At 45.7% G+C, this 27,890-nt stretch overlaps 2 protein-coding genes across 2 annotated transcripts; one reads left to right on the forward strand and one right to left on the reverse strand.

Annotated features, from left to right (window-relative positions):
- Positions 1–1,659: 1,659 nt before the first annotated feature.
- LOC309967661 (tripartite motif-containing protein 10) lies at positions 1,660–9,442 on the forward strand (the record flags this gene model as incomplete). Its single annotated transcript, XM_082848426.1, has 7 exons — positions 1,660–2,088; positions 3,867–3,962; positions 4,988–5,218; positions 5,956–5,978; positions 6,317–6,432; positions 7,649–7,681; positions 8,901–9,442. The coding sequence occupies 7 exons, from the start codon at positions 1,660–1,662 to the stop codon at positions 9,440–9,442; spliced, it is 1,470 nt and encodes a 489-aa protein (XP_082704552.1).
- Positions 9,443–15,641: 6,199 nt separating this feature from the next.
- TRIM40 (tripartite motif containing 40) lies at positions 15,642–27,691 on the reverse strand (the record flags this gene model as incomplete). Its single annotated transcript, XM_082847861.1, has 4 exons — positions 15,642–15,776; positions 16,071–16,295; positions 16,903–16,998; positions 27,347–27,691. The coding sequence occupies 4 exons, from the start codon at positions 27,689–27,691 to the stop codon at positions 15,642–15,644; spliced, it is 801 nt and encodes a 266-aa protein (XP_082703987.1).
- Positions 27,692–27,890: the final 199 nt, after the last annotated feature.

A 27,890-nucleotide genomic window follows, 5' to 3' on the forward strand; every position in this document is an offset into this window, starting at 1 on the left:
TGCAGCGGGGAGAAGGGGAGAAAGTATAACACAATGTTGATATAATTTAGAAAACTCAGTTAATCAGAAAGATAAACAGGTTCAACCACGTTTATCTAAGGCTTAGTATTTTCATATTATTACATCCAATCTGAAAACAGTGCTCGGGGGCAGGAGATGATTACAGGAAAAGTAAACTGAAAGGTAAAGTGACTTCCCCAAGGTCACAGAGCTAGAAAGTTGCAAGGCTAGGGTCAATCCAAGTCTCCTGGCTTCCAGCCCGTGCCCTTCCTGAACTGCCAGCCAAGACAATGATCAAACAGCCATGGTTCTTCATCCACTCACCTTCATCTGTGGATAAAACCAAGGAAATCTCCTTCCGTTCTCCCACTGGAGGATCAGCACCCCACCGTGTTTCGCTCCCTTTCCACTCCAACTATTTTGTACATCACCTCCCCTCTGCCCCAAAGAGTGCAGCCCCTGGAGCTGCACTGTCCAGCACAAGAGCCTCCAACTGCACGAGGTTGCTGAGCACTGAGATGTGGCTGGTCCCGTATGTGTAAAATATGTCCCTTCTTAAAGACTTAACACCAAATAAAAAGGGTGTAAAATGTCTCATGACTAATTTTTTCTGATTACATATTGATACTACTTGGGGCTAAATAAAATATTAGTTAATTTCACTTTTTGCTTTTGAAAATATGGCTACTGGGAATCTTTTATTTGTACACGTGGCTCACATTGTATTTCTGTTGGACAGCATGGCTCGGAGACTCACAGATCTGAGTGTAAATTATGGCCTCCCACCTCCCTACCTGTGCGCCTGAGCAAGCTAAGTAACCTGGCTGAGCCCAGCTAATATCTTAATAGCACCAAGGTTACAGAGCAGACAGGAGGAATAAATAAGATCGTATGTTTACATCGCTTATGTTAGCGTGAGGAACATGGCCATCGTAAATAAATGATGGCCGCTGTTATCTTTCTTTCTCCTCCCCCAGACAGAGTACATTCCAACCGCTTTGGAAGCCTATGGCAGGCCGGTTGGTGAAGCTGCTTGTGCCCTGTCTCACCACCCCTGCCCTGGGCACAGCGCCTTATCTGGGTCCCCACACTCCCCTGGGTTGGCTGATACCTCCAATCTCCCTGGAGACAGCTGGTCATACTGCAGGGAGGCTGGGGTGGCATTACTGCTCTGTGACCCAGTCTCCCTCCTGCTCCCAAAAGAAGAACAGTCTCTTCCAATTGTGGATGGTTAAGATACGACCACTTTCCTTCTACTGCAAGTGTCTCTGGATGGACGGGAAAGAGCAGGAACCCCCAGGTCGTGGGCACCAGTCCAGAGAGTAACTGAGGTCATATCTGGAATGCTGTGACTGCTTCTTCTGCCCCTCCTCTGCTATTTCTCTGTCTCTGCTGTTGGAGGGTGTGTGTCTGTTCTTTAGGGAGGGGGACAGCAGAACCCTGGCTGCCAGAGATGCAAGTGGGTACCTTGCCCTGTGTGCACACGTATGTGTGTGTGACCATGAGGGCGTCACTGGGTATGTAAGATGCCCCTGTGTCTGGCCATGTGCACATGTAGGTGTGTGAGTGTGAGGTGTGTGTCCTCATTGTTCTCCCAGCCCTTCTCCCCAAGCTGAGCAGAGAGGGTGACCTTGAAGAGGCCACAAGCGCAGCAGCACTATGGCTTCGGCTGCCTCTGTGACCAGCCTGGCAGATGAGGTCAACTGCCCCATCTGCCAAGGGACCCTCAGGGAGCCGGTCACCATTGACTGTGGCCACAACTTCTGCCACATCTGCCTCACCCGCTACCTTGAGATCCCCAGCCCGGACCCCGAGGAGCCCCCAACCTGCCCACTCTGCAAGGAGCCTTTCCGCCCAGGGAGCTTCCGGCCCAATTGGCAGCTGGCCAGCGTGGTGGAGAACATTGAGCGTCTCAAGCTGGTGTCCCGGCTGGACATAGAAGAGGAGGACATCTGCCCCGAGCACGGGGAGAAAGTCTACTTCTTCTGCGAGGATGATGAGATGCAGTTGTGCGTGGTGTGCCGGGAGGCCTGGGAGCACCGTGCCCACACTGTGCGCTTCCTGGAGGACGCGGCTGGGCCCTACAGGGTAGGAAAGGGGAAACTGAGAGGTTCCCAGGGTGGGTCTGGAATTGGACTGGACTGAAAGAATCAGAGCAGAGCTGTGGATTATTTGGGTCACTCTGAAACTTAATTCCATCTCCCTGCTTCTGTGATTACCCAGGCAATAGACCCAGGCATGGAAGATCATGTGTTTGTGTTTTAAGTATGCCCTATGTTGTTTACTTATGGCCAATACATAATAATAGCTCAATAAATACATGTTGAATGAATGAGTCACCAAAACATGAACGTATGTGTCTGAACCATGGATCAGTCAGGTGTGTCTGAGGATGTCTGGGTTTGCACTTGAGGAAATGATTGCACAGTGTGTATGTGTATTAATGTTTGCACGTTTACCAGCGTGTGCAGTGTGTTTGGGGGGATCTGACTACTTGGGTGTGCATGTGTAACTGACTGCTCGTGTTTGTAGGTAAATTAGTGTTTACATATATGCAGGTTGGGTAAATATATATGGTGTATAACTTTATCTGTCATTAAATGAGTGTGTACTGGTTTTAGCTGTTTATGCATTGTGTTTTATTACAAGTGGGAGTCTATGTATATGTGTCAATTAGTTAATTAGCATGTATTGTTAAGAGTTCTAAATATATTTTGCAATGTGCTTATATGGACATTTATGTGTGTATACCTGTTCTTTATTCTACAGCAAGCAATTTTTGTTGTTGTTGTTTGTTTGTTTTGGTGGGGGGTTGGCCACACCTTGCGGCATGCAAGATCTTAGTTCCCCAACCAGGGATCGAACCTGTGCCCCCAGCAGTGGAAGCTTGAAGTCTTAACCACTGGACCATCAGGGAAGTCCCCTAGAGCAAGCAATTTTTAAAACAATTCATTGGTTATTTTTTGCGTTATCCAAGTTTCTTGTTCCCTCCGGAATCATACCCAGAAAGTTGATTCCATTTATAAGAGAGCTTGTTTGGATGTGTTCTGTTTGGGATATGTGAGAAAGTTGGGATAATTTCGAAGAAGGGCGTATCAAGCTCAGGACAGATCCTCGATACCATTCATTAAGGCAAAAGAAGTTAGGGTGTTTAGCCTGAAGACAGGAAGGCTCAGGTGAGAACACAGAGTCATAGCTTATGATGGCACAGAGCTAAAAGCAGAAAGCCCTAATCAAAATTCTTGGAGGACAAAACAAGAGGAAGAAGACCCAAAGAGAGTAAGCTGTCAAGGACCATAACGGCCCAGGCTTGTCAGCTAAGAGAACGACTCCTTCCCTTGGGTCATTCCATTCCTGGAGGCAGAGATGACATCTCTTAACAAATCATTGTTTCCGTCTTAAATATTTTTAAAAAATTAATTGAAGTATAGTTGACTTACAATGTTTTGTTAGTTTCTAGAGTACAGCAAAGTGACTCATATTTTTCAGATTCTTTTCCATTATAGTTTATTACAAGATATTGAATTTAGGGCTTCCCTGGTGGCGCAGTGGTTGAGAGTCCGCCTGCCGATGCAGGGGACACGGGTTCGTGCCCCAGTCTGGGAAGATCCCACATGCCGCGGAGCAGCTGGGCCCATGAGTCATGGCCGCTGAGCCTGCGCTCCGCAACAGGAGAGGCCGCGGCAGTGAGAGGCCCGCGTACCACAGAAAAAAAAAAAAAAAAAGATATTGAATTTAGTTCCCTGTTCTGTACAGTAGGTCCTTGTTGTTTATCTATTTTATATATAGTAGTTTGTATCTTTTAATCCCAAACTACTAATTTATCCCTGCCCCCATCTTAAATATTTTATGCTCCTTCTTCCCAGGAACAAATACAGAAGTGTCTTGAGTGTCTAAGAAAGGAGAGAGAGGAGATTCAAGGAATTCAGTCAAGAGAAAATCGAAGGATACAAGTCCTCCTGGTAAGTCATCATCCCTTGCCTGGTCCTCTTCCCTTCCTCAGGGTCCAGTGCCTTTCTGAAACCAAGGCAACATAGCATAGAGGGCTCTGAAGTCATTCTGCGTTTTTGTTTTATTATTTATTTATTTTTGGCTGCATTGGGTCTTCGTTGCTGTGCGTGCAGGCTTTCTCTAGTTGTGGTGAGCGGGGGCTACTCTTCGTTGTGGTGCGTGGGCTTCTCATTGCGGTGGTTTCTCTTGTTGTGGAGCATGGGCTCTAGGCTCATGGGCTTCAGCAGCTGTGGCACTTAGGCTTCACTAGTTGCCGCTCATGGGCTCTAGAGCACAGGCTCAGTAGTTGTGGCACACGGATCTTCCCGGAACAGGGCTTGAACCCTTGCCCCCTGCATTGGCAGGCGGATTCTTAACCACTGCGCCACCACGGAAGCCCCATTCTGAGTGTGAATCCTGAAATGAATTAGCTCTATGACCTCAAACAGCTCTCTATGCTCAGTTTATTTTTCTGTCAAGTGGAGATTAAAAATTATCACTATCGGGCGTCCCTGGTGGCGCAGTGGTTGAGAGTCCGCCTGCCGATGCAGGGGACACGGGTTCATGTCCCGGTCTGGGAAGATCCCACATGCCGCGGAGCGGCTGGACCCGTGAGCCATGGCCACTGGGCCTGCGCATCCGGAGCCTGTGCTCTGCAACGGGAGAGGCTACAACAGTGAGACGCCCGCGTACCGCAAAAAAAAAAAAAAAAAAAAAATCATCACTATCTCACTGAATTGCTGTAAGGACAGTAATGTACCTTAGTGCCCCGCACATTGTGTGCACTTTGTAAATGGCAGGAGGTGGGGTGTCCTCACCACCTCCCGTACACCTCCTCCTGGAAATGGCATGGCAGGTGACCTGGGGAGTGGGGTCTCTGACTTTACCACCAAACCTTGGAGAATGTGGATCTGGAGGGAGACGGGAGTGAATTAAGGAAAAAGAAGGAAAAGGAAGTGGAGGAATAACTTCCTGCCCTCTCCTCCTGCCCCCTCAGACTCAGGTGGCCACCAAGAAACAAAAAGTGATTTCTGAGTTTGCACATCTGAGCCAGTTCCTGGAGGAACAGCAGAGCATCCTCTTAGCCCAGTTGGAGAGGCTGGATGGGGACATCTTAAAGCATCGGGATGAGTTTGATGTCCTGGTCACTGGGGAAATCTGCCGGTTTAGCACCCTCATTGAAGAACTGGAGGAGAAGAAGGAGAGGCCAGCAAGGGAGCTCCTGATGGTGAGATCTGAGCCCCGCCCCCATCCACCTGTGCTCACCTATGATTTGTTGCATCTTTACCTGTCTAAGCCATCTCTTCTTCACTCACACATCCTTGTATCCCAAGTGGAAGATGGGTCACAGGACCAGAAGTTCTGAATTCTAAGAGTCCTTGCTTCCCCAAGAGCTCCCTGGTTGCTTTGCTCTCTGGTCTTGGTCTCTTCATCCTATCCATCAAATAGGGGAGATACTTTGTTTATTTATCTCAAAAATACTTTATTTGTGAGGATCCAACAGTAAAATGCAAGTGAAATTAGCGCTCTGAGAAGCATCAAGCACTATGCGAACGAATGTCAGGTGCTATTTCCGAGGCAAACTATTCTCTGTGTCACCGCCCACCAGCAGGAAGTTCTTCTTGTTCTGTTTCTCTTCCTCACACTGGAGGAGAGATACTGGGGTCCCAATTAGGCATCAGAAAGGCAGCATGATTTAGGTGGACGCATTGGGGACTGAGAAGCTGGAGACATTGGGATGGGACTTGCCTTTGCCTCTAAGGGGCAGGTCACTTCACTGTCTGGATCTTATAAAATGAAGGGGTTGGGCTCTAAGATCCCTGAAGCCTCGTAAACCTGAAAACGCTGTGACTCCATGGATCTGGTGTCCTTTTTCTATCTAGGGCTGAGAATACGGTATTTTGTCTTTTCTTGTGGGAGGGAGAAATGGAAACTGAATCCCTGCTTTCTCTCTCTTTCTCCTAGGATATCAGAAGCACTCTAATAAGGTAAGATTTTCTCTTCTCTTTTCCCACATACATAAACATACACGCACCACATGCTGGTTATTACCACACAAATATACATTCTCACATTAAGGATAATAACTCACATGTAAACTTTCACATACTCAAATGCATTCCCATGTACAGCCAGCTGTAGATACACACCCCTGCACGACACTGCCCAAGAGGGGACAGTGTGGGGAGGGAGTGGATCCATCCCAGAGGAATCATGTCTGTCCATGGGAAGTGGCACCTCCAAGACAATTAGAAGGTGACCAGCTGAGTCTGGAGGCATCATTAAGAAGGATAATTCCCAGACCCCACCATTTCTGTGCCCCTAGATGTGAAACCAGAAGGTGCCGGAAACCAGAGGCTGTATCCCCTGAGCTGGGCCAGAGGATTCGGGACTTCCCCCAGCAGGCCCTCCCGCTGCGAAAGGAGATGAAGATGTTTCTGGGTAAGCGGACCCCACGAAGCACAGGTGGCTGTGAAGCCTGGATTTAGGAATGGCCTCCATGCCCCGCTGCCCGACGTTTGTATGACCTTTGACAAGGCTTGCACTCTCCCAGTGCCTTGGTTTCCTTATTTGCAGATCTTTATAAAATCTGCTTATCAGGATGTGACAATGAAGTGAGATAATAAAGGTGAGGATTTCTGGAAAAAAATGTAACTGGTTTGAAAAATAATGAAATAGATCTAACTGCTTGCCATGAAGTGATATATAAGATAACGATGAACAAAATCTGTCATTGTCAGTAATTTTAAAAATCCATAAAAATCCACAATCTGTCATTGTCAGTAATTTTAAAAATCCACATTTGTAATACATGATAAGTTTTTGATGATGAACATTGTTAATTAATAACCAGCAAGGGTATTTCTCTGTGCCCTGTGGTAGCTGACTTCCCTCCCTCCTCTTTTCCTTGGCTTCCCCGCCCCTGTTAGTTTGGTCCTTCCTCAGAGTTGAATTGCCCCTGTGGGGACCATGACCCCGTTTTCCGGGACAGGGAGTGGTGGTAGGAGAGGGTGTGGAGGGTTTGAAATGAGAGTCAGGAATGTGGCTGGCTCCTCGCCAACACTTCCCTCTCCTCCTACGTGACATCACGAATGATGCCACCTAGTTCTAAATGACCCACCCACAAAAATGTCACCTTAGAAGAGCTTTCCCCCAAGTCCACTTCCTACAAGTAAATGGCCTGGCAGTGAAGGAAATTTTACTCTAATCAAAGGCTGACCTTTGACTATCCCCAAAATCATTTCCAAGCAGAACGAGAAATAAATTAACCCACTTATCTGTTCATTAAGTCGATGTTTCTTGAGCATTTACTGTGTCCTAGGCTCTGTGCAAGGCACTGGTCGCTGCCCGCTCAGAGCTAGGCAGTGCGGCTCAAAGTGGGGCTCCCAGCCAGCAGCATCAGCATCCCCTGGTAACTTGCCAGAAATGCGAATCTCAGCCCCACCCCGGGCCACCTGAATCAAAAACATGTGTGTTTTAGCAAGTGTTCTGGGGACTCTGTTGCAAGTTCAAGTTCAGAACCACTGGTCTAGAGGATTCCAGCTTCCATTCCTCTCTTTGTCTCTTCCCTTTTGGGGTCTCAGTTTCCTCATCATTAAATGTTCTATGGTTCGGTAAGACTAATGAAATCGCATCCTGTTTTATTTCCTCTTTACAGAAAAACTCTGCTTTGAGTTGGATTATGAGCCAGGTAAGCAGCCTCTGTCAGGATGGGAGGGAGTGAGCATTCTAATCTTGAAATGGGCAGATAATTTTGCAGGGTTCTACACTGGGCACTGTAATAGTCAAATACATATATATCACATATATAAATGTACATATACACATAATGTCACACATGACACTGATATGTGTCACTGCCTTTGTAACGCTTGTGGGAGAACCATGAAGAAGGGACAGGCACACACACATACCACATCCCTGGCAGGAAGCTCATGTTCTGATCTGCACGTGATGATGGGATAGAAAGATTAAATCAGGATGGGACAAGGTCTATCGGGGAAGGGCTTCCTGGATGAGTGGAATTTGATCTGGGTTTAGAATCACATTCTTAGAATTGACAGGAACCCCTACTCTCTCTCAGGTGTTATTATATTTCATAGATGATAGGAGTGAAGCCTGCAGGTAGGAAAGGAATGAAGAATGGACCCCACTCAAGGGCACTGTTCCCAGTCTATCAGCCGAAGACCTTGGGAAGTCACAGAGCTCTTGGCAGGGATCCTAACTCATGGACATATCTGAATTTATGAATTTGTCCCAATTTATGGATACTAAAAGTAACACTATGCAGGAGTCCGCAGAAGTGTTTTTGTTAAAAGGTGATCCTCAGACCCTGCCTGATTTTAGAATTACTGAGACAGAATGAATAACCCGTGGGTGAGCCAGAGAGTCTGGGTGGAGTGGAGACTGTATAAATGAGTCATAAGTGCCCAGGGAGTGATCATGAAGTTTGGACTGAGGGAAGAATATTTCCACCCTCCGAGATACAGGAGGGGGAGGACGTGATGTGTCAGCAGCAGGAGATCAGAGCAGGCATGCACAGCTTTGGGAGTCAGCCAGTCTGCAGGGAGAAGAAGTGCTTTCCAGGGGAAGACACAGAACCAGATGAGAGCCCGGATGTCCGAACTAACGAACTAACCAACACATCCTCTGAAGCAGGCATTAACAAGCACAGGAATCAGTTGCGGATCTTGCTAAAAATGCAGATTCCATCTCAGGTGGTTTGGGGTGGAACCTGAGAGTCTGTTACTAACAGGTTTCCAGGTGATACCCATACTGCAGGTCTTTGTAGGCACTATATACTTTGTTGGTAGTAACGCTAACGCAGGCGTCAAGGGGAGTATTTAGGCCTTTCCTGAAGGTGATAGCATGTCTGCTGACATCTGTGGCCCTTTTGGTTTTCCCCACAGCTCACATCTCTCTAGACCCCTGGACTTCCCACCCGAAGCTCCTCTTGTCTGAGGACCACCAGCAGGCTCGCTTCTCCTATAAATGGCAGAAGTCACCAGACAGCCCCCAGCGTTTCGACCGGGCCACCTGTGTCCTGGCCCATGGTGGCTTCACTGGGGGGAGACACACGTGGGTGGTGAGTGTGGACTTGGCTCCCGGGGGCAGCTGCACCCTGGGTGTGGTCAGTAAGGACATCCGGCGGAAGGGGGAGCTTCGGCTGCGGCCAGAGGAGGGGGTGTGGGCGGTGAGACTGGCTTGGGGCTTCGTCTCGGCCCTGGGCTCCTTCCCCACCCGCCTGGCCCTGGAGAAACAGCCCCAGCAGGTGCGTGTGTCTGTTGACTACGAGGTGGGCTGGGTGACCTTTGCCAATGCCGTCACTCAGGAACCCATCTACACCTTCACTGCCTCCTTCACCCAGAAGATCTTTCCCTTCTTTGGGCTCTGGGGACGAGGGTCCAAGTTCTCCCTGAGCTCCCTAGAGGGTGCAGCTAACCTCCCCTAAGCACAGGGTCCAAAGAGAGGGCCCAAGGACTTGACCCTGGCTGGGTCACCTGTAAGATTCAGAACAGTAGTCACTGCTTTAGATGATGTGATAGAGTCGGGACTTTGGCAAGGGACAGGTGGGATGACCTTCAGTCTGCTGATCAAGCCCTTGCCTCAATGACCAGTGTGTGGGACTCAGACCACTGCCAGCCCTCCTCACCACCATCCCCACCAGGCACAGAAGTAGCTGTGTAGTGGAAGGAATACCGGATTTGGGGCCAGAAGACTGGGGTTCTAGATCCAGCCTTGTAATCAACGAATTATATGATCTTAAACTAGGCATCTCACCTCTCTTCATCTTGTTTTCTCCCCCCAAAATATTAGAGTTCATTTACTCATATCCTTAAGAAATATTTATTGTGTGCTAATTATGAGCCAAGCAGTATGGTAGCCACTGGTGATATGAAAAGAAAAAGAAAAAAAATTTGTCCTGTATCTAAAGGAGCTCAAGAGAAGAGACAGAGACATAAGGAGGAAATGACAGCACAGTGTGATGGGCGCTGTGATAGGGGTCTGACCTGGATACTAGGGAAGCCAAGAGGAGGGGCATAACCCACCTTGGAGGTAACAGGAGGTGAGTTGGAGAGGGCTTTCTGGAAAGGATGAGTCTAAAAGATGAGTATAATGAATGATGAAAGGAGGGGAATAAGCCTCTTAGGAAGAAGAGACAGCAGAGAACTAGCTGGATGATCTGTGACCCCTGGGGCGCTGGGTCACCTCCACTGTCCTCACAAACAGATGTGCTGCCACCCCCACTCTTGACACCACTCAGTGCCTCCTTCTGGCTGAGATGAAAATTCAGGGCCTTGGTGGGAAGGGCACAGGGGAAGTATCGCTATAAGCCACAACCCAAGGACCACACTCAACCCCTGGGGAAAAGCGTCTTCCTGATCACCATCTGAGGTTGAGAAGTGAGACGAAAGGAATGAGATGGTGGAAAGGACTGAGTCTCAAATAGCTCAGCTGTGGGAGCAGAAATAGCACCATTGTAAGCTCTGTGCTGGGTAAAGAATCCCAGGTGGAGGCAGGGGGTGAAGTGCATGACCTGTGACTTTTAGCCCAAAGCACTGGGACTGCTCTAGGGCTGGACAAGAAGTACCATCTGAGGGATGGGGCAGAAGAAGGGAGAGAATTAGGGATTTGTAGATGTGTGGATTTGGGTGGTGAGCCGCGGGGGAGCAGGTTGCATTTGCAGAAGCTGTGGCCACGGGTGGTGTGAAGAAGTTGATTATCCGTGACTCCAGAAATCCCCCTGCCTGGTGTGATTCTGGGACAGGAACAAGCACTAACACGTGGCTGCCTAGAATTTGTAAAATGACTTCCCTCGTCCCAAGGAATTTAAAATCCTATGCATAATAAAAGCATTGTCTTAACATATTTTATTTTCTAGTTCTTATTGGAGGTGTCATTTATTCTGCTTAAACATACCCTTTACTGTCAATCTTTGTAATACTATGTCTGTTGAATCTGCTTGGATGTAAACTAAAATGTTCTATCATCTCCCCACTGAGGTCCCTGGGAGGAGCAAACCATCCGGGTGCAACCTCTAGGGGGTGAGCACAATGTATTGAGGCCCAGGGTTTGAGGTCACCACAAAAGTTCTGTTGTTCATCCTCAGTTTAGCAGGTAGAAAAGACGTGGAGACCAGGAGCCAAGGATCGGAGGGAGGTTCAGTTGCTTTCCCTGGGAGTGTTCAGTATTTCATACAAAACGTATATTTAAAAAAAGACACACACAAGTCCCTAAGTAATGCTAAAACATACCCAAAGCCCCCAGACTTGGGATTCCAACAAAGAGTGGACTGTATTTTTCTGTTGATTTTTCGTAGGTTTTAGCTGGGTCTTTTCAAATGACTATTAGCCTCTAGGGTATGTATGTATGAAGATCCTGGCCTGTTGGAGGTCTTTACATGTATTATGTCACTTAAGCTTGGTAACCCCACCAGGTAGCTCCTATTATTATCCACATTTTAAAGTTAAAAAGCTGAGGCCAGGTGAATTTGGGTTACTTCCTCAGCCAGATCAGGCAGCCAGGATTTTGATCCACGTCAGACTTTAGAGTTCTTAACTACTGTGCTGCCCTGTTCAGAAATGTGTGCCTTGGTGTGACTATTTTACTGCTGGCCACACTTCCCATGAGGGGTTTGGATTCAGGAAAAAATGTTATATTTCGTACACTGAGAAGTAAAACCGCTAGTGAGTGAAAATATTCATGTCGGTCTATCAGCACTTGCTCCCCTCCCAGGGTAATTTTACTTGAAATTCACTTGTTTGGATTGTGGACTCAGCGCAGAGGAAGTGGATAGATCCTAAAACATGATAAGGCAGCTCCCTGAGCCTCCATGCTCTGCTTGTCACAGAGTCTGAACTCGGGGTTCCCTCCCCCAGGGAAGCGCTGAAGTCCAGAACCCCAAGCTCCCAGTCGCCCTCTCCAAGACTCCAAAGGAAACGTGCACACCTGTTGGGACATGCGCAGGTTCAGCCGACTTTTCACAACTTACGCTGTAGCAGCTTCTTCTACTACAGGGAATGGAGACTCACTCAAGTTAGTTCAAATATTAAGAAAGTTTATTATAAGATGGGACATGCAAGTAAGGAAAATGGGATTTTTCCACTGTTAGGACTCAAGCCTTGTGGGAAGCTCTGGTGGGGTGGTGGGAGTGGTGGGAGATACAAGTAGTTCCCAGAGGAAGAACTGGAGATTTAAAAATGCTAATAATAATAATCAACACATAGAGAGTTCACTCTGGCCAGTCACTGGAGTAAATATTATTTTATATATTAACTCATTTAATCCTCATAACAACCCTATGAGGTAGGTACTATTATTAATAGCCCCGTTTTGTCTTTTAACAGCCCCGTTTTATACATCAGAGAAGCGAGATGTATGGAGGTTGGGTAACTGGTCCCACGTGAGCAGCTAGTCAATAGCACAGCGATAATACACATTAGACACTAGACATTAGACAGACGGTTTGGCTCGCAAGTCTGTGCTCATGACCATTAAGTCATACTGCCTCTGTACATCCAAGAACGGTGGGAAGGGGACTTGAGGCCCAAGGCAGCTTAGAGACTGGACTAGCCTGTGGCCACTGAGCAACGTGGTCAATGACACTTGCTTCAGGACACAGTCACGTGTGTGGCTCTGATCCCCTATGTTGCTGCCCTTCTTGCCAACCGATGATGCCTTCATCATAGATCCATTTTGAATTTCTTAGAGAACCTAATTATCATTGTCTTTCTTTGATAAGACCTTTCTCGGCAGGCCACCTTATAGGCTCCACTGGCCAACCATCTGCTGGTCAGATGCCCACCCGGCCTGATCATCTGCAGTCACATCAGAAGAGGACAGAGGGCCTGGCAGGCACCTGCAGGGTAACTGACTCTCCAGTGGAGACAGACCCTCGGAGCTTGTCAGTCTCCTCCCAGTGCTGGTAGGATGCTTCTGGACCAGTTCTCTGTTTGATGTTAACCACAGCTAGGACACAGGAATTGTTAGCTGTCACATCCAGGGGTGCTCTTTCCTTGGCTAATGTCTTATTCTTAGATTTGGGGTCTCACGTTTCTCTGAGACATACAGCTTCCTGCCTAGTAGCTATACCCTTCTTTTTCTGAACATCCACACTAGGCACTTTCTCCTTCCCCTCCCTTAACCCCCCGACTTCCTGCCCCCAATCCATCTGGCAACAAGAGTCCAGACTGGTTTTCCTTAAACACCACTTGTTCCTTTCACTCCTGACTCAAAACCCTTTGATGACTGCCTATGTTTCGGTGTCACTCATCTAACCCTCTGCTTGACTTCTGGTCTTCCGCATTCCCGAATATTCCAGACTGACTGGGTCAGTCTTTTCGTACTCCTACAAACGTGCTGAGGCCTTTTCCTACCTCCGCGCTTTCATCCGTGGAGCTGTCCTGACCTGGATGCTCTCCACCTTTCTCTCCTGCCTGTCCAATTCCACCCCCACGAAGCCAACCCCGACATTGCCAGCCTCACTCATGTCTCTCCTCTAAATCCCCACTGCTCTTAGCAACTAGGACACTTAATTACCCATCACACTCTCTTGTCATTCCATCTGTGTTTATTCTGGTTCCATAGCTAGATTATAAGCTTTTGGCTGGAGACGTAGAATAAGTAGATGGAATTAACACATTTAAATGTTTCCAACGTGTTAGGCACTGCAGCAGGCATATATAATAACATTTAATTCTTACAACAATCCCAGGCCATGAGTATCATTATCCTCATTTTAGAGGGGGTAGGACTGAGGTGCAGAGAGGCTAAGTAACTTGTACAGGGTTACAGAGGTATTAGGTGTCAGGACTGGGATTGAACTCAAGTCTGACTTGTGAGTTTTTACTCTTTACACCACAATGCAGCATCTCCTTGTAGCCATGTTTTATTCTTTGTATCCTTCAGTGCCAAGTATACTATTGACCATTTCTGCAAGGGCTCAGTAATACTAGTTAAAGGTCCCCTTTGTTAATCATGGAGCATCAGGAAGGGCCCTTAGGACTTGCCTGGTGGTGCAATGGTTAAGAATCTGCCTGCCAATGCAGGGGACACGGGTTCGAGCCCTGGTCTGGGAAGATCCCACATGCCGCGGAGCAGCTAAGCCTATGCGCCACAACTACTGAGGCTGCGCTCTAGAGACTGAGAGCCACAACTACTAAAGCCCGCGTGCCTAGAGCCCATGCTCTGCAACAAGAGAAGCCACCGCAATGAAAAGCCCGTGCACCACAATGAAAAGTAGCCCCCACTTGACACAACTAGAGAAAGCCCGCGTGCAACAACGAAGACCCAACGTAGCCATAAATAAATAAATTTATTAAAAAAGAAAAAAGAAGGGTCCTTATACTGTCTATTAATTTATTCATGCATCCACTTAATAAATTTCACTGGACACCAACTATGAGCCCGGCACTGTCCTAAACCCTGGGGACACAAAGACAGTGTACTCTCTTTACTCACCCAAAGAAGTGATGCACAAATAATTAATATACAAAGGTATTATTCATTGCTCCATAAAAATTTCCACAAATTTAGTGTCTTAAAACAACACAGATTTATTATATCATAGCTTCTATGACATCTATTGCCTCACAGCTTCTGTGGGTCAGAAATTTGGGTTCTCTGCTTAGGGTCTCACAAGGCTGCAATCAAGATGTCAGTTGGGCTGGGTTCTCCTCTTGAGGCTCGACTGGGGAAAAGTCCATTTCCAAGTTCACTTAGGCAGTTGGCAGAATTAATTTTCTTGCAGCTGCAAGACTGAGGGCCTCTGCTTCTTGTTGGCTGAAGGCTGGAGGCTGCTCTCAGCTCCTAGAGGCTGCCTGCTGGCCACAGGGCTACCCACGTCATGAATCCAGCAAGGAGAGTTTCAAGAGTGAGCGTGTTAGCAAGGAGGCATCCTATCCATGTAATACAGTCTGAGAAGGGACAGCCCATCCCCTTTGTCATATTCCATTGATTAGAAGCAAGTCACAGGTTCTGCTCACACTCAAAGAGAGGGGATCATACAAAGGCATGAACACCACGAGGGGAGCATCATGGGAGGTCCCTGTAGAGTCTGTCCACCACAAAAGTAATGTAAGCTCCAGGTGCGTTGTACAGACAACAGGTGCTACAGGAGCTCAGAAGGAATATTTCTGCCAACAGACGTGCCAGCTCCATAGGCAGAGGTGGCCTCAGCACTGTGAACTCATGCCATCCAGGTACTCCCATTTTAATATGAGATTGTGAGAGATGGGTGCTACCGTCAGTTCACAGGCAAAAAGGAGGTCTTGAATCCTGACTTCTGCAGTGGGAGCCTGGTTCAGGAGAGAGGCTGTGACTATTGTCCAGGTATCAGAGGGTCAGGCATCTGATCACAGCTGTGGCATGTTCAGGAGGTGGCAGGCCTGAGGGTGCACTGGGCAGACCTAGTGGGAGGCTGGACAGGTTGGGGGAAGGAGAGCCAGGAGGCGGAGGTGAGTCTGAGAGGAGCTGGTCCAGGGATGAACTGGTCAGAGCTGCTGAGGATGGCTGGTTAAGTGATTCATTGATTCTTTTCTCTAAGTTGGGATAAATAACCTCTAACTGCTCTGGAGCACTCCTAGAAACAAAGAAATCCTTCAGTATATTCTGTTCAATCTTCCACTTTCCATGTAGTCTGAAGATGCAAGTTAATGGAGCAGTGGAGCTCCTTGACCGTGAGAAAGTCCATACACACATCTATGTTTGTGTGGGTTTGTGCTGTGTAAGCACATGTGGGAAGGGAGATGGGACGGCTCATACCTGTTCAATAAGTCACTGGCGTCCTAGGAGAGAGAAAGAGAGTGAGAGTCACAACCAGTTCTCAGGTTCCTGTCCCCTCCAATTCCCTCCCCAACCAACTAGTGGATGGCACTCTGGGCTGTCACCTTGAGAACCGGAGAGGGTAGCACCCCTCTGTGTACCCGCCTCTGCTGCAGCAGCATTGTGCAGCCTTGGACAAGCCACCACCACATGTCACAGAGAAGACTCTCCTTACACCTCCCAGAGGGATGCTACACGTAGGCTGCCCACTATTTGGGGAGAATCCCAGGCTTCGGGAGGCACCTCAGGGTGTGCACCTTCAGCAGGCTGGCATCCAGTTTCTTAGCCATCCCCTCCAGTTCAGTGACCAGGCTGCTGAGTTGAATCATTGCCCTGGAGATGCCAGGGATTCTGGACACCTCTGCTGGCATGTCCTCCAGCTGGCCTGGCCGCTGCTGAGGGAGGGCATCCAGCTGTCTCCTGGCTCGGTCTTGACGCTCCAGTTCAGCCTCCAGCCTGTGGGTCCTACAGTCTGCCTGAAACTCCAGAAAAGGGGCTCCCTAAGATTCAATGTCAGATGGCTCCCTCTGGACCTTCAGTCTCTGAACGTTCCGAGCGAGAATGCTGATTTCTCGGTCCTCCTCCCCTCATGGCATTGCCTCTGCTTGTTATGGGTATTACAGGGGGAGCCATGTTCCTCAAAAATGAAGGGACACCTCCCCGCGCACCTCACACCCTTGTGAACATCCACAGATGCCATGTCTCACACACACACACACACACACACACACACACACACACACACACCCCACTCGGCTATATCCTTCCACTGACTTTTTTTTTTTTTTTTTTTGGCGGTACACAGGCCTCTCACTGCTGCGGTCTCTCCCATTGCAGAGCACAGGCTCCAGACGCACAGGCCCAGCGGCCATGGCCCACGGGCCCAGCCACTCCGAGGCATGTGGGATCCTCCCAGACCGGGGCACGAACCCGTGTCCCCTGCATCGGCAGGCGGTCACTCAGCCAGCAAACCCCAAGGCCGAGCCCAGCACTTGTGTTTCCAGCCTCCAGGCCCTCCCCCCACAGCAGCCTTCTCCAGACAGACAGATGATCAGACCGGAGTCCTTCCTGGGACTCTGCGAAGCCCACCTGCATAGCCTGCAGTCTCTCCTCCTCCTGAGCCCTGAGCCGCTGGAGCTCGCAGATGTCCTTTCTGAGCTTCCTGATCCTGCGGTTGAGTCGTTCCTAGAGAGACAGACACCCCTGCTGGTCAGACTGGGGGTGAGGGTGGTGCCCGTGGAACACACGGCAGGGAGGGGGTGTCCTGATCCCAGGATGAGGCTAAAGTAAAATTCTGCGTAAAAAGAGGCAGCCTTCTATGCATCATGCTTGGGTTAAGGAACACAAGAGTTTATTTAATGGATAGTGATGGCAAAAAGCAATAGGTAATTTTTAAAAGAGACTTAACTACATAAAAATAACAGATAGTAAGAGAACCTTTTCTACTTGACTTCAGGGTGTTTTTCTCCTGACATCTAAGAGTTATGTGCTGATCACTGGCAACCCTCACTATTTCTCATCAACAAGTGAAGCCAATCTGGAGAGACCTGACTTACAGAGGAGATGAAAAACCTCTGGTACCACTCCCCTACTCTGGCTGGGAGGGACAAGAACTCTCTATTAGAGCAAACCCACAGCCCAGGAAGGCATGGAACCTCTCTCTAAATGTTAAATCAGTGTCTGGATGGGTCACGGTGTCCTGGAATCTAAGGGTATAATGAATCATTTCAGTTTCTAAAACATTTACTTTCAGATCTTGGGTAAACTATGTAGAAAGCAAATATAAACAAAGCTGATACTGATATCAGCATAAGCCTTTAATGAATCAAAATGGAAGAAAGGCGCAGGGTGGGGGGTGTCAGCAAAAGAGTCTGGAAACGTTCTTCTTGTAACCCTTGTTACCTTAGTTACAAAATATATTTGTGTACCAGATAAAAGGGTGTACAAAGCCATAGTAATAAAACAGTATGGTACTGGGACAAGGACAAATAGAAAATGGAAGAAGAGAGAGCTCAGGGACAGACCCATGTTTACAAAAGAATTTTAAAAGAAAAAAAAAGTAAAAAGAAATGAGTCACAGGTATGAAATGTGCAATGTGGAGAATACAGTAAAAAACTGCGTAATATCTTTGTATCGTGACATACTGTAAGTAAACTTATCGTGGTGATCATTTTGAAACGTATAGAAATATTGAATCACTATGTTGTGTAAGAGGAACTCTCATGATATTGCAGGTCAATTATGCTTCCAAAACAAACAAACGAACAAACATAGAAAAAGAGATCAGATTTGTGGTTACCAGAGGTGGGGAGTGGGAGGACGGGGAATTGGATAAAGGCAGTCACAAGATACAAACTTCCAGTTATAAGATAAATAAGTACTAGGGATGTAACGTACAACATGATAAATATAATTCCCACTGCTATATGTTATATATGAAAGTTGGTAAGAGAGTAAATCTTGAGTTCTCATCACAATAAAACATTTTTTTCTATTTGTTTAATTTCGTATCTATATGAGACAATGGGTGTTCATTAAACTTATTGTAATAATCGTTTCATTTGGTATGTAAGTCAAATCATTATGCTGTACACCTTAAACTTACATACTACTGTATGTCAATTATAACTCAATAAAACTGGGAAAAATAAGATAAAATAAAAATAAAAAGCAATACACGGTTCAGTAAGAGAAGGGACAAAATCTGTAGGAGATGGTGTTGAGAAAACTGGCTTACAACAACAGGGAAAAATAAAGTCAGATCCCTATCCAGAACCATATGTGAAGGCAGACTCTAGCTGGATTAAAGACAGTGTGAAAGGAAAACCACAAAGTTAATAGAAAATAATGTTAAAGAATAAATTTGTGACCTGGGGGTAGGGAAAAATGTCTTAGATAAAACCCCAAAAGCACAAACCATGAGAGAATGATTTAATTTGATTACCTCAAAATTAAATATCTCTGTTCAATGACAACTCCATGGACAAACCTAACAGAGAAATGACAGACTAAGAGATAATATCTGCAAAGTCTAAAACCAACAGGAGACTTGTATATAGAATATAAAAGGAAAGCCTAGGGAATTCCCCGGTGGCCCACTGGTTAGGACTCAGTGTTTTCACTGCCATGGACCGTTTCAATCCCTGGTCGGGGAACTAAGATCCCTCGAGCTGCAAGGCGCAGCCTAAATAAATAAGTAAAGAAGTAAATAAATAAAAGGAAAGCCTAGACATCAATAAGAAGACAGGAACCCAAGAGAAAAATTGGCGAAGAATATGGACAGTTAATTCACAGACGAGGGGATGCCCAAACTCACCTGTGATTAGAGAAATGGAAACTAACACAATGAAATGTTATTTGACCCCCATCAGAGTAATAAAAATTAGACAACTGGATAACACCTGGGGGAGGTGGGATGTGTGTGGATATAAGGACCACACTGTGGGCTGGTGAGATGTGCACTGGCACAGCCCTTCTGGCAACGGTTCCGGCCACCTAGGTGTGCTTTCCTCTGTGATCCAGTGATCCGGTTTCTGAGTAAAAATCCCAGAGAATTCCTAGGTTCTAAGAGAACATGTCCACTACAGCACTGGTTGTGGTAACAGAGAATCGGAATCACATAAAGTCCATTCCTGGGAAATGGATGGGTAAAATAGGGCAGGTGCCCACTATGGAACACAGTGCATGTGTCAGAAAAAATGGACTATGGCACCCACAAAACATGGACTGATCTCAAAAACGTGGTAGAGTGAAAAGCAAGAAATAGCACGAAGCCCATCATATAATTTTGTTAATTCAATATACAAGCACACCGTGCAGCAATGTGTGTTTTACCAAACTGTCTACAAATAAAAATACAACAAACACTTTAAGTGGTTGTCCATGGAAGAGGGAGGAATGATGATTAAATGGAACAAACAAAACATGAACAGGATTTGTGGACTAAAGATAAGAGTGTGCTATTGACTGAAGCGTGTGTGTTTCATTAAGTAAATCCTTCTCACCTCAGGTCAAAAAAAAATTGGGGGGGGGGTGGATTTTGTTGTTGTTGGCTGTTTATGGGGAATGTTTCTTCTTTTTGTCATTTTGCCTCATTTTCTCTTATAAACTCTTAAAATGTATTGCTTTTGGAAAAGGAGAGTCCCACATCACTGGAGATGTACAGGTAAGGCTGGGGGTGGACGAGATACTGTGAAAGTTCTTTCTGGCCCTGAGATTCAGAGGGTGAAACCAAGGTCAAGGGGCTGTGGGTGAGACTTCAGCGAGGACATTCAAGTAAACAAACAGAAAACAGAGGAGACAATGATGTCACTAGGAAATTATTATAAAATGTTTCATGTCACTGGTGTTACCTGCAGGCATTTCCCAGCAGACAAGGAATAAAACAGTCATAGAAGGAGGGGGAGGAAGTAAACGGGCATCTTGGATTTCACTCAAGGGCCTCAACGGTGAAGGCGGAGGCTGGAGTGTGGCGGGGAATTGTCTGTGTGAGCACGAAAGTTCAGGTCTCGAAAAGTTCAAACAAGCAAGCAACTTTCACCTTGCTACCCCTTCCATCTACTCTCTCTGTTCTCACAACTACATTTCTTAGATTTTTTTTTTTTTTTTTTTTTTGCGGTACGCGGGCCTCTCACTGTTGTGGCCTCTCCCGTCGCGGAGCACAGGCTCCGGACGCGCAGGCTCAGCGGCCATGGCTCACGGGCCCAGCCGCTCCGCGGCACGTGGGATCCTCCCGGACCGGGGCACGAACCCGTATCCCCTGCATCGGCAGGCGGACTCCCAACCACTGCACCACCAGGGAAGCCCACAACTACATTTCTTGAAGTAGTTGGTTCTTGCTGTCTTCACGTCCTCGTGGCCCCTTTGCTCCTCAGCATCTGCTTTTGCTTCTCATCATTCTTTTGGAACTGCTCTCTCCAAGGTCACGGTGATCCCCAGGAAGGAAACCCACAGGTGCCTTCTTCTCAGGCCTCCTCTTCTTGGATGTGATTCTACCCACCCCACTCCCCCGATCTCCCACCCCCGTCCTTCCTTGACCTTCCTGAGGTTGTTCCTTTAACCCTCCTCTTTCTCTAAATGATGTCCTTAATTTCAGGCTTCAGATTTTATCATAATTCCCAAAAGCTCTTTGTCCTAACAGTCAATCCCATGTTTCCAGCTGAGACTTAAGTATCTCCCACTGCCCTATGGACAGCTCAAACTCAGTTTGGAGTAATCAAACTTATCCTCCTCTTCCCCACCCTCTTCCACAATTCACTACTCTTGACCACCATATTTCTGTCCTTGGACTCACCCTTCTGTCTGTCATTCAGCTTGAAACCTCAGTCATATTTTATTTTTTACCTGTGCTACTACTGTCTTCAAAAGGGTTTCTCATTATCAAAGATAAGCCTGAACTCCTTAACTCAATATCCAAGGCCCTCTGTAACCCAATTTACATTTCCTGTGTTACCTCTCTCTACTCCCTCCCTGTCCTCCGCACTAGCCAAACAGAGCTGCTTGTGGTTTCCTGGACACACTCCCACGCAGCCATGCCTCTTCATGGCTTTTCTTTTACTTCCTTCTGCCAGGAATGCTGTCTATTGCTGCCTGTCAAAGTCAGGTCTGTTCTTAAGATCCGGTTCAAAATGTCAGAGTCCTGTCTTCTGGAGTAGTTTAAAATTTAATGAAGAGTTTAAAGTCAACTACAGAGATTGTGTAAATGAAAAAAGGAAGCAAAGATAACAGCAATAAAGATAACGCATGAAAAATGAGAATAATTCAGATCTATCATTTAAAATATTCAAAATGAGTAAGGTAAAGTCCCTCGTTTTTCAAAAAATATTTATTCATCCATTTTTGCATTAAGGTAATATTTGTGTAAATAAGGTACTCATTAGAATTAGAAAGTAAAATTCTACAAACTTTTATCTTCCTAAAATATTCCTTAGGGGGAAAAAAAGACAAATTGAAATATAGGGAATAGTGCAAGACCTGTTTTGTCTTGATAAATATTTTTTAAAGTCTGTGATCCTATCAGATATCAGATAAAAATTGACTGAAAAGGACATTAAGTAGTGAGGAAACATGAGAACGTAGCAACATTTAAAATCCTTCTCAAATGGCTTACTAGGACTTCCCTGGTGGTGCAGTGATTAAGAATCCACCTGCCAATGCAGGGGACACAGGTACGATCCCTGGTCGGGGAAGATCCCACATGCCGCGGAGCAGCTAAGCCCACGCACCACAACTACTGAGCCTGCACTCTAGAGCCCATGAGCCGCAACTACTGAAACCCGCGCCTAGAGCCCGTGCTCTGCAGCAAAGAGAAGCCACTGTAATGAGAAGCCTGCGCACCACAACGAAGAGTAGCTCCTGCTCGCTGCAACTAGAGAAAGCCCACGCGCAGCAATGAAGACCCAATGCAGCCAATAAATAAATTAAAAAGTTTTTAAAAAGGCTTACAAAACGCATCAAAGAAAAAGTGGTTAACAGGCAAAAAGGTATCTTTCCCCCAATACAGTCACACACACACACAAAAAGAGCAACTTTCAAAATACATGCTCCTCACAGAACAAAAAGTGCCCAAAAATATGGATAAGAATGATATCACCCATTATATTTTATGAGGAAAAACGGTGTTGATGACTAAACCTGACAATGTCCACATGATCGTGCATCTAGAAAATGTCAGGAAATTAAGTTAAAGGATATATGAACTCAGCAAAGACTCTCAGCGGCCATGGCTCATGGGCCCAGCCACTCCGCGGCATGTGGGATCTTCCCAGACCGGGGCACGAACCCGTGTCCCCTGCATCGGCAGGCGAACTCTCAACCACTGCGCCACCAGGGAAGCCCCAAAAGTCATAATTCTTAATGTAATCAACAAATTTAATGCAATGCCAATTAAAATTTCAGGAATTCTTCATAAAACTTAGAAACATTATATAAGAAAATCCTTCTGGAGACTTCCCCGGTGGTCTGGTGGTTAAAACACCTCATCCCCAATGCAGGGGGCCTGGGTTCGATCCCTGGTCAGGGAACTAGATTCCGCATGCCGCAACTAAGAACCTGCATGCCGCAAATAAAGATCCCACATGCCACAACAAAGATCCCGCATGCAGCAACAAAGATCCCACGTGCTACAAGTAATACCCAACAGAGCCAAATAAATTAAATTAAATTAAATTAAATTAAATTTAGAAAAAAGAAAATCCTTCTGAAAAGACAGTCAGCAAGACCATCAGGTTACAAAAATTATTATTTGACAAAGATGCTACTAAATTTAAAAATAAACCATAAAGCAATAAGTATCAAAACTATATAATAACTTTAGAACAGAAAAAAATAATCAATGGACTAGAGTAAGAAAAATACCACTATTATAAGAATTTAATTTATGTCAAACCAAAAAGAACATATAGATGTGAAAAGGACTCACAGAAATGTTTGAGGGACAACTGTATACCAGAATAAAGAAAAAATAACTTTATTGTTTGATAAAGGAGTCATCCTTCACACAACACAGTATATTAAATTCCAAATAAGCCAGGAATTACTTAACCTTTAAAAATGATACAGACCTAATATCTATCTATCTATCACCATATTAGGTAAATTTCTGAGTAAGACATGGAGATTTTATTTCTTAAAAAGAATAGAACTGATTCAAGTACAAATTCTTAAAATTTTTGCCCCAAAAATGAAATGAAAAGAAAAGAAATATCGGAATAGGAAAAATGAAGGTTAAACATAATTAGTATAGCTTATTATCCAAAAGATAAACTACTCTGATGCGCTCATGTAGAATTTATGCCCTGATTCTAAGGGGAAATGTAGACGGTGAGTCTCCATGTGGAGAGAAACCTCACCGCCAGCATAGTAAAACAACTTCAATCATTGTCACGCACTTGGAAAACCAGCAAACCACATTGAAAAAAGTGATTGACAACAACATGAGTTGGGCAGTAGGGAAACAGATGTACAAAAAAGACATTGCAAATTTTTCAGTCTTCTGGAGTGCGGTCAGGCAATACGTAATTCCTTTAAAAAGGGCACAATTTACAATATTTACAATTTAAAATATTTAATTTACAAAATTTAACTCAAAGGAATAGAGGCATAGTGAGAAATCATAAGAAATCTTTATTTCAAAACTATGCTGTCAACATCTACAAACACACTCAGGGTCTCCCATTGTAATCAGTCCTTTGAAAATACCTTCAACTCCCCAGACTTTGGCTGTCCTCAGGCAGCCTCATGAAACTCACTAAATCCCTAGTTTCAAAACTCAAACGGGTGCTCTATGCTGCCTGCCAATTCCACTGTTTCACTTGTAGGTTCGCTTTTCCAAATTCTACCGCGGCTTCTCTTCTCTTTTCAAACCTTTCACACCTCCACCTCTACCCGCACTGCTGATGTCCTTCCCTCACATATTATTGAGGAAATATACCCAAACACTCGGGTCCTCTCCCAAACTGCAAGACTCCCTCCCCTTGCAGAGGCCTTCTTTTGTTCCCCACTGTTACAACGGAAGAAGTGTGCCTCCTCCCAGCCCAGCAACCACTTCTCTGCTGCCCATCTTACTGGATGGCCCAGCATCATTCAATGCACTCCACCATTGCTTCTTCTTCTTTTTTTTTTTTAATATTTATTTATTTGGCTGCATCGGGTCTTAGTTGCGGCACGCGGGATCTTCCTTGCGGCATGTAGTGTCTTTCGTTGCAGTGGGCTCAGTAGTTGCAGCTCACGGCCTTAGTTGTCCCTCAGCATGTGGGATCTTAGTTCCCTGACCAGGGATCGAACCCTCGTCCCTTGCATTAGAAGGCAGATTCTTAACCACTGGACGACCAGGGAAGTCCTTCTACTGTCACTTCTTAACAGATTCTTCTCTCTTAGCATCTAGAACACCACTCCCCTTGCTTTTCTCCTGCCTTGCTAGTGGCTTGCTTTCAGTCTCCTTTGCTGGGTCCCCCTCCACCTTACATCTAAATGATGGCCTTTCTAAGGACCTTGCCCTGGAACTTCTTTTCTCTCTAGGCTCTCTCCTGAGGATATTGCATCCATTCCCTTGGATTTAAATATTATCTTTATTCTGATGGAACCCTGTCTTAAGTTCTGGGAATACTAACCCAGACTCTCTTTGGAGATCCAGATTTCAAAGCCAGCCACGTAACTAAGATCCTACTTTGATGTGTCTCAACTTGGACTTGACTTGAATGAACTTGAATGAAACTTGATGTTTCATTCAAACCTGTTCTCCCCAGTCCTTATCGTTCCATCATTCATCCAGTTTCTCAAATCAGAAACTCATGAAGTCATCTTTGATTCCCTTCATTCCCTCACCCCACTTTAATCTGTCAGTAAATCCTGGCAATTCACACTCTAATTATAAACTCTTCAAATATAACAAGGCTTTTCCGGATCTGGGACTCTCAAATCTGTGCTTCCCTTCTGCCCAGTCTTTACATTGGCCACCTTCTCTTTTTCCTGATCTCAGCACCGGTGCCACCTCCTCCATGAGGCCCTCACCAACCACATGGATCACCCATTACTCTCCATCTCAGACTCTTGTTTGTTTTCTTCTTAGCTCATACGAGACTTGTAGTTTGCTTGATTTCGTGTCTGTCTTTCATATTAAACTGCAAAGTCCCTGGCAGGAGGGATGGCATCTGACTTGTTCATCATTGTACTCCTAGCATGTATGGTAGTTCCTAATACACTACAGGAACATAAGTCTTTCTTAAATGAACAAATATTGTTATTTATTTATTTTAGTTTTCCTGTCATAATTTAAAGGTAAACTTGAAGACAAAGATTATGAATCATATTTATACTTCCTACAATACCTAGCATGGCATCCTATACAAAGCACAGGCCTGAATAAATCATTGAGTGAGTGAATAGATTTTTCCATCTATTCACTGGCCCATCAGCAGGTGGGAGAGCTCTCCCTGCCCTCCTGTGGTGCCCTGCACTTAAAGGGAATGATGTTAGAACCAGAGAAATTTGCCTCTTTGGCTTTCTGAGTTATTTCTCTACCTTCCCATAGTCACCCTCAATCTGGACTCCCCAGTTTCTCATCCTGTATTATAACATGTTCAAAAAGCCAAGTATCTAAAAGAAGACTTGGAAATTCATCCTTCATTATTGGATAGAAAGACACCATGGTGAAAATATGTCAATTGTCAATCCAATCAAATACTAACTGAATTGGGGATGGGGGTAGAGGATAGTTGGGAAAAAAATGCTAAAGCTAACTGGCAAAATAAATATATCTGAATATCCACAAAAATTCTGAAAAATAAGAATATTGTGAGGGTCCCAAGAGCTACCTGACATTAAAACACATCGCAAAGGTACAGTGCTTAAAATGGTTTGACACACAAGCAGGAATGGATAGAAGAATAGAACGGAATGGAGAGTCAAGAAAATGTGCAAGTCTATACGTACCCATGGCAGATTAAGAAGTCGGCATTCAAATCAGTGTGGGAACTATGGATTATTCAGTAAATAGTGATAGGAAAGATTGATCAAAACTTGGAAGTTAGGTTATTCTTTCACCAAAATACAGCTTGGATATTCTAAGTCCTCCAAAATATATGTTGAAGGATACTCATTACAATATTCCATGAGACCTCAAAACAAAACAATAACCTGGAAATAGCTCAATATCTGCCAATTTATAGTACATTCATAGAATTGAATACCATGCGGTTGTTGAAAAGAATTCATAAGATCTAGATGTACTGATGGGAAAATGGGATAATGTCCACGATGTATTTTTAGATGATAAAAATGAGTTACAGAAAAATATATAGAGAATCCGTGTGTGTGTGTGTGTGTGTGTGTGTGTGTTTTAGAGACTGCATTCATACACACACACACACAAGTTTCTGGAAGAATGATACACAAAAATCTAACAGTGGTTACCTCTGGGGACTGAGAATGGGGGAAAGCAGGAAGAAAGATTTTTAGTTTTGACTTTATACCTTACAGTGTTGTCTGAATGTACTAGTTTTATGATAAAAAATTTTTTTAAATAGGATAAAAATAATCACTATAGAAAGGAAGGAAAGAAAAGACGAAGAAGGAAGAGAGAGAGAGAATCATGTACTAATTTCCAGGTTTCAATGTATTTACAGGTTAATCATTAGGATATGTAAAACCTGATTATATTTCTAGCCAATTTTCTAGTACTATCAAACAGCAGAACCATACAGTCTCAGTACTAAAAGAGTTTTGTATTATTTAGTCCAACTCCTTTGCGCTACAGATGAGCAAAATGCAAGGAGCTCATGCTTCCTGGGAATCTGACATCGTGTGACCGTACCTCCTCTTAGACTCCTATTAATGCATTGAAACTTTAACATTAGTAGCAAGATAAACACAGAAAAGTGAAGACAAGGGTCCAAAACAGAATAAAGCAGAAGAAACAAAGAAAAGTGTCAGTTACTGAGCCTCTATGATACGTCAGGCATAAAGGACAGGGAGTAGGAAGGAGTAACTCAGGGAGGTGGTGGCAGAGGGATGGCTGTGATGACCCCGCCTTACCTTGTAGTGGCTGATGGCATTTTCAATGGCCAGTTCACAGTGAGACTTGTGTTCAGGGGACACCCGGCATTCCACACACAGAAGACATCTGCTCTCCTCACAGAACCAGCACACCTTCTTCTGGTGGCTGTCGCAGGTATAGCCGGCCCCCAGGACCCCCTCGGAACAGGGCTTCCGGCAGAGGGGGCAGTTGAGGATCCCGGAGGCTGAGGCCTTCTCCAGGTGCTGGGCCAGGCATGCTCGACAGAAGAGGTGTCTGCAGTCAGTGCGCACCGCCTCCTTCAGGCACTCCTGGCAGATGGGGCAGATGCCCTCTTCCCGGCTGTCCTCCCGCAGAGGGAGCATGGCCTCCACCTCACACTGCCAGCCTCCCATCTATAGGGCCTCCTTCTCCACTGGAGCTTTGGACAGCCTGCCACCCTAGACAGTCCAGGTAAGATGGCCCAGCTGGAAGGAGGCGGCCCTGGAGCGGCTCAGAGGACCTGATTCAGCCCTCCAACTGCAGGCAGCTGCCCACTCTCCATCAATAGAACTGTAGCACGGA

The sequence above is a fragment of the Leucopleurus acutus genome, assembly GCF_964270905.1.
Source record: "Leucopleurus acutus genome assembly, chromosome: 10".
Classification (NCBI taxonomy): Eukaryota; Metazoa; Chordata; class Mammalia; order Artiodactyla; family Delphinidae; genus Leucopleurus; species Leucopleurus acutus.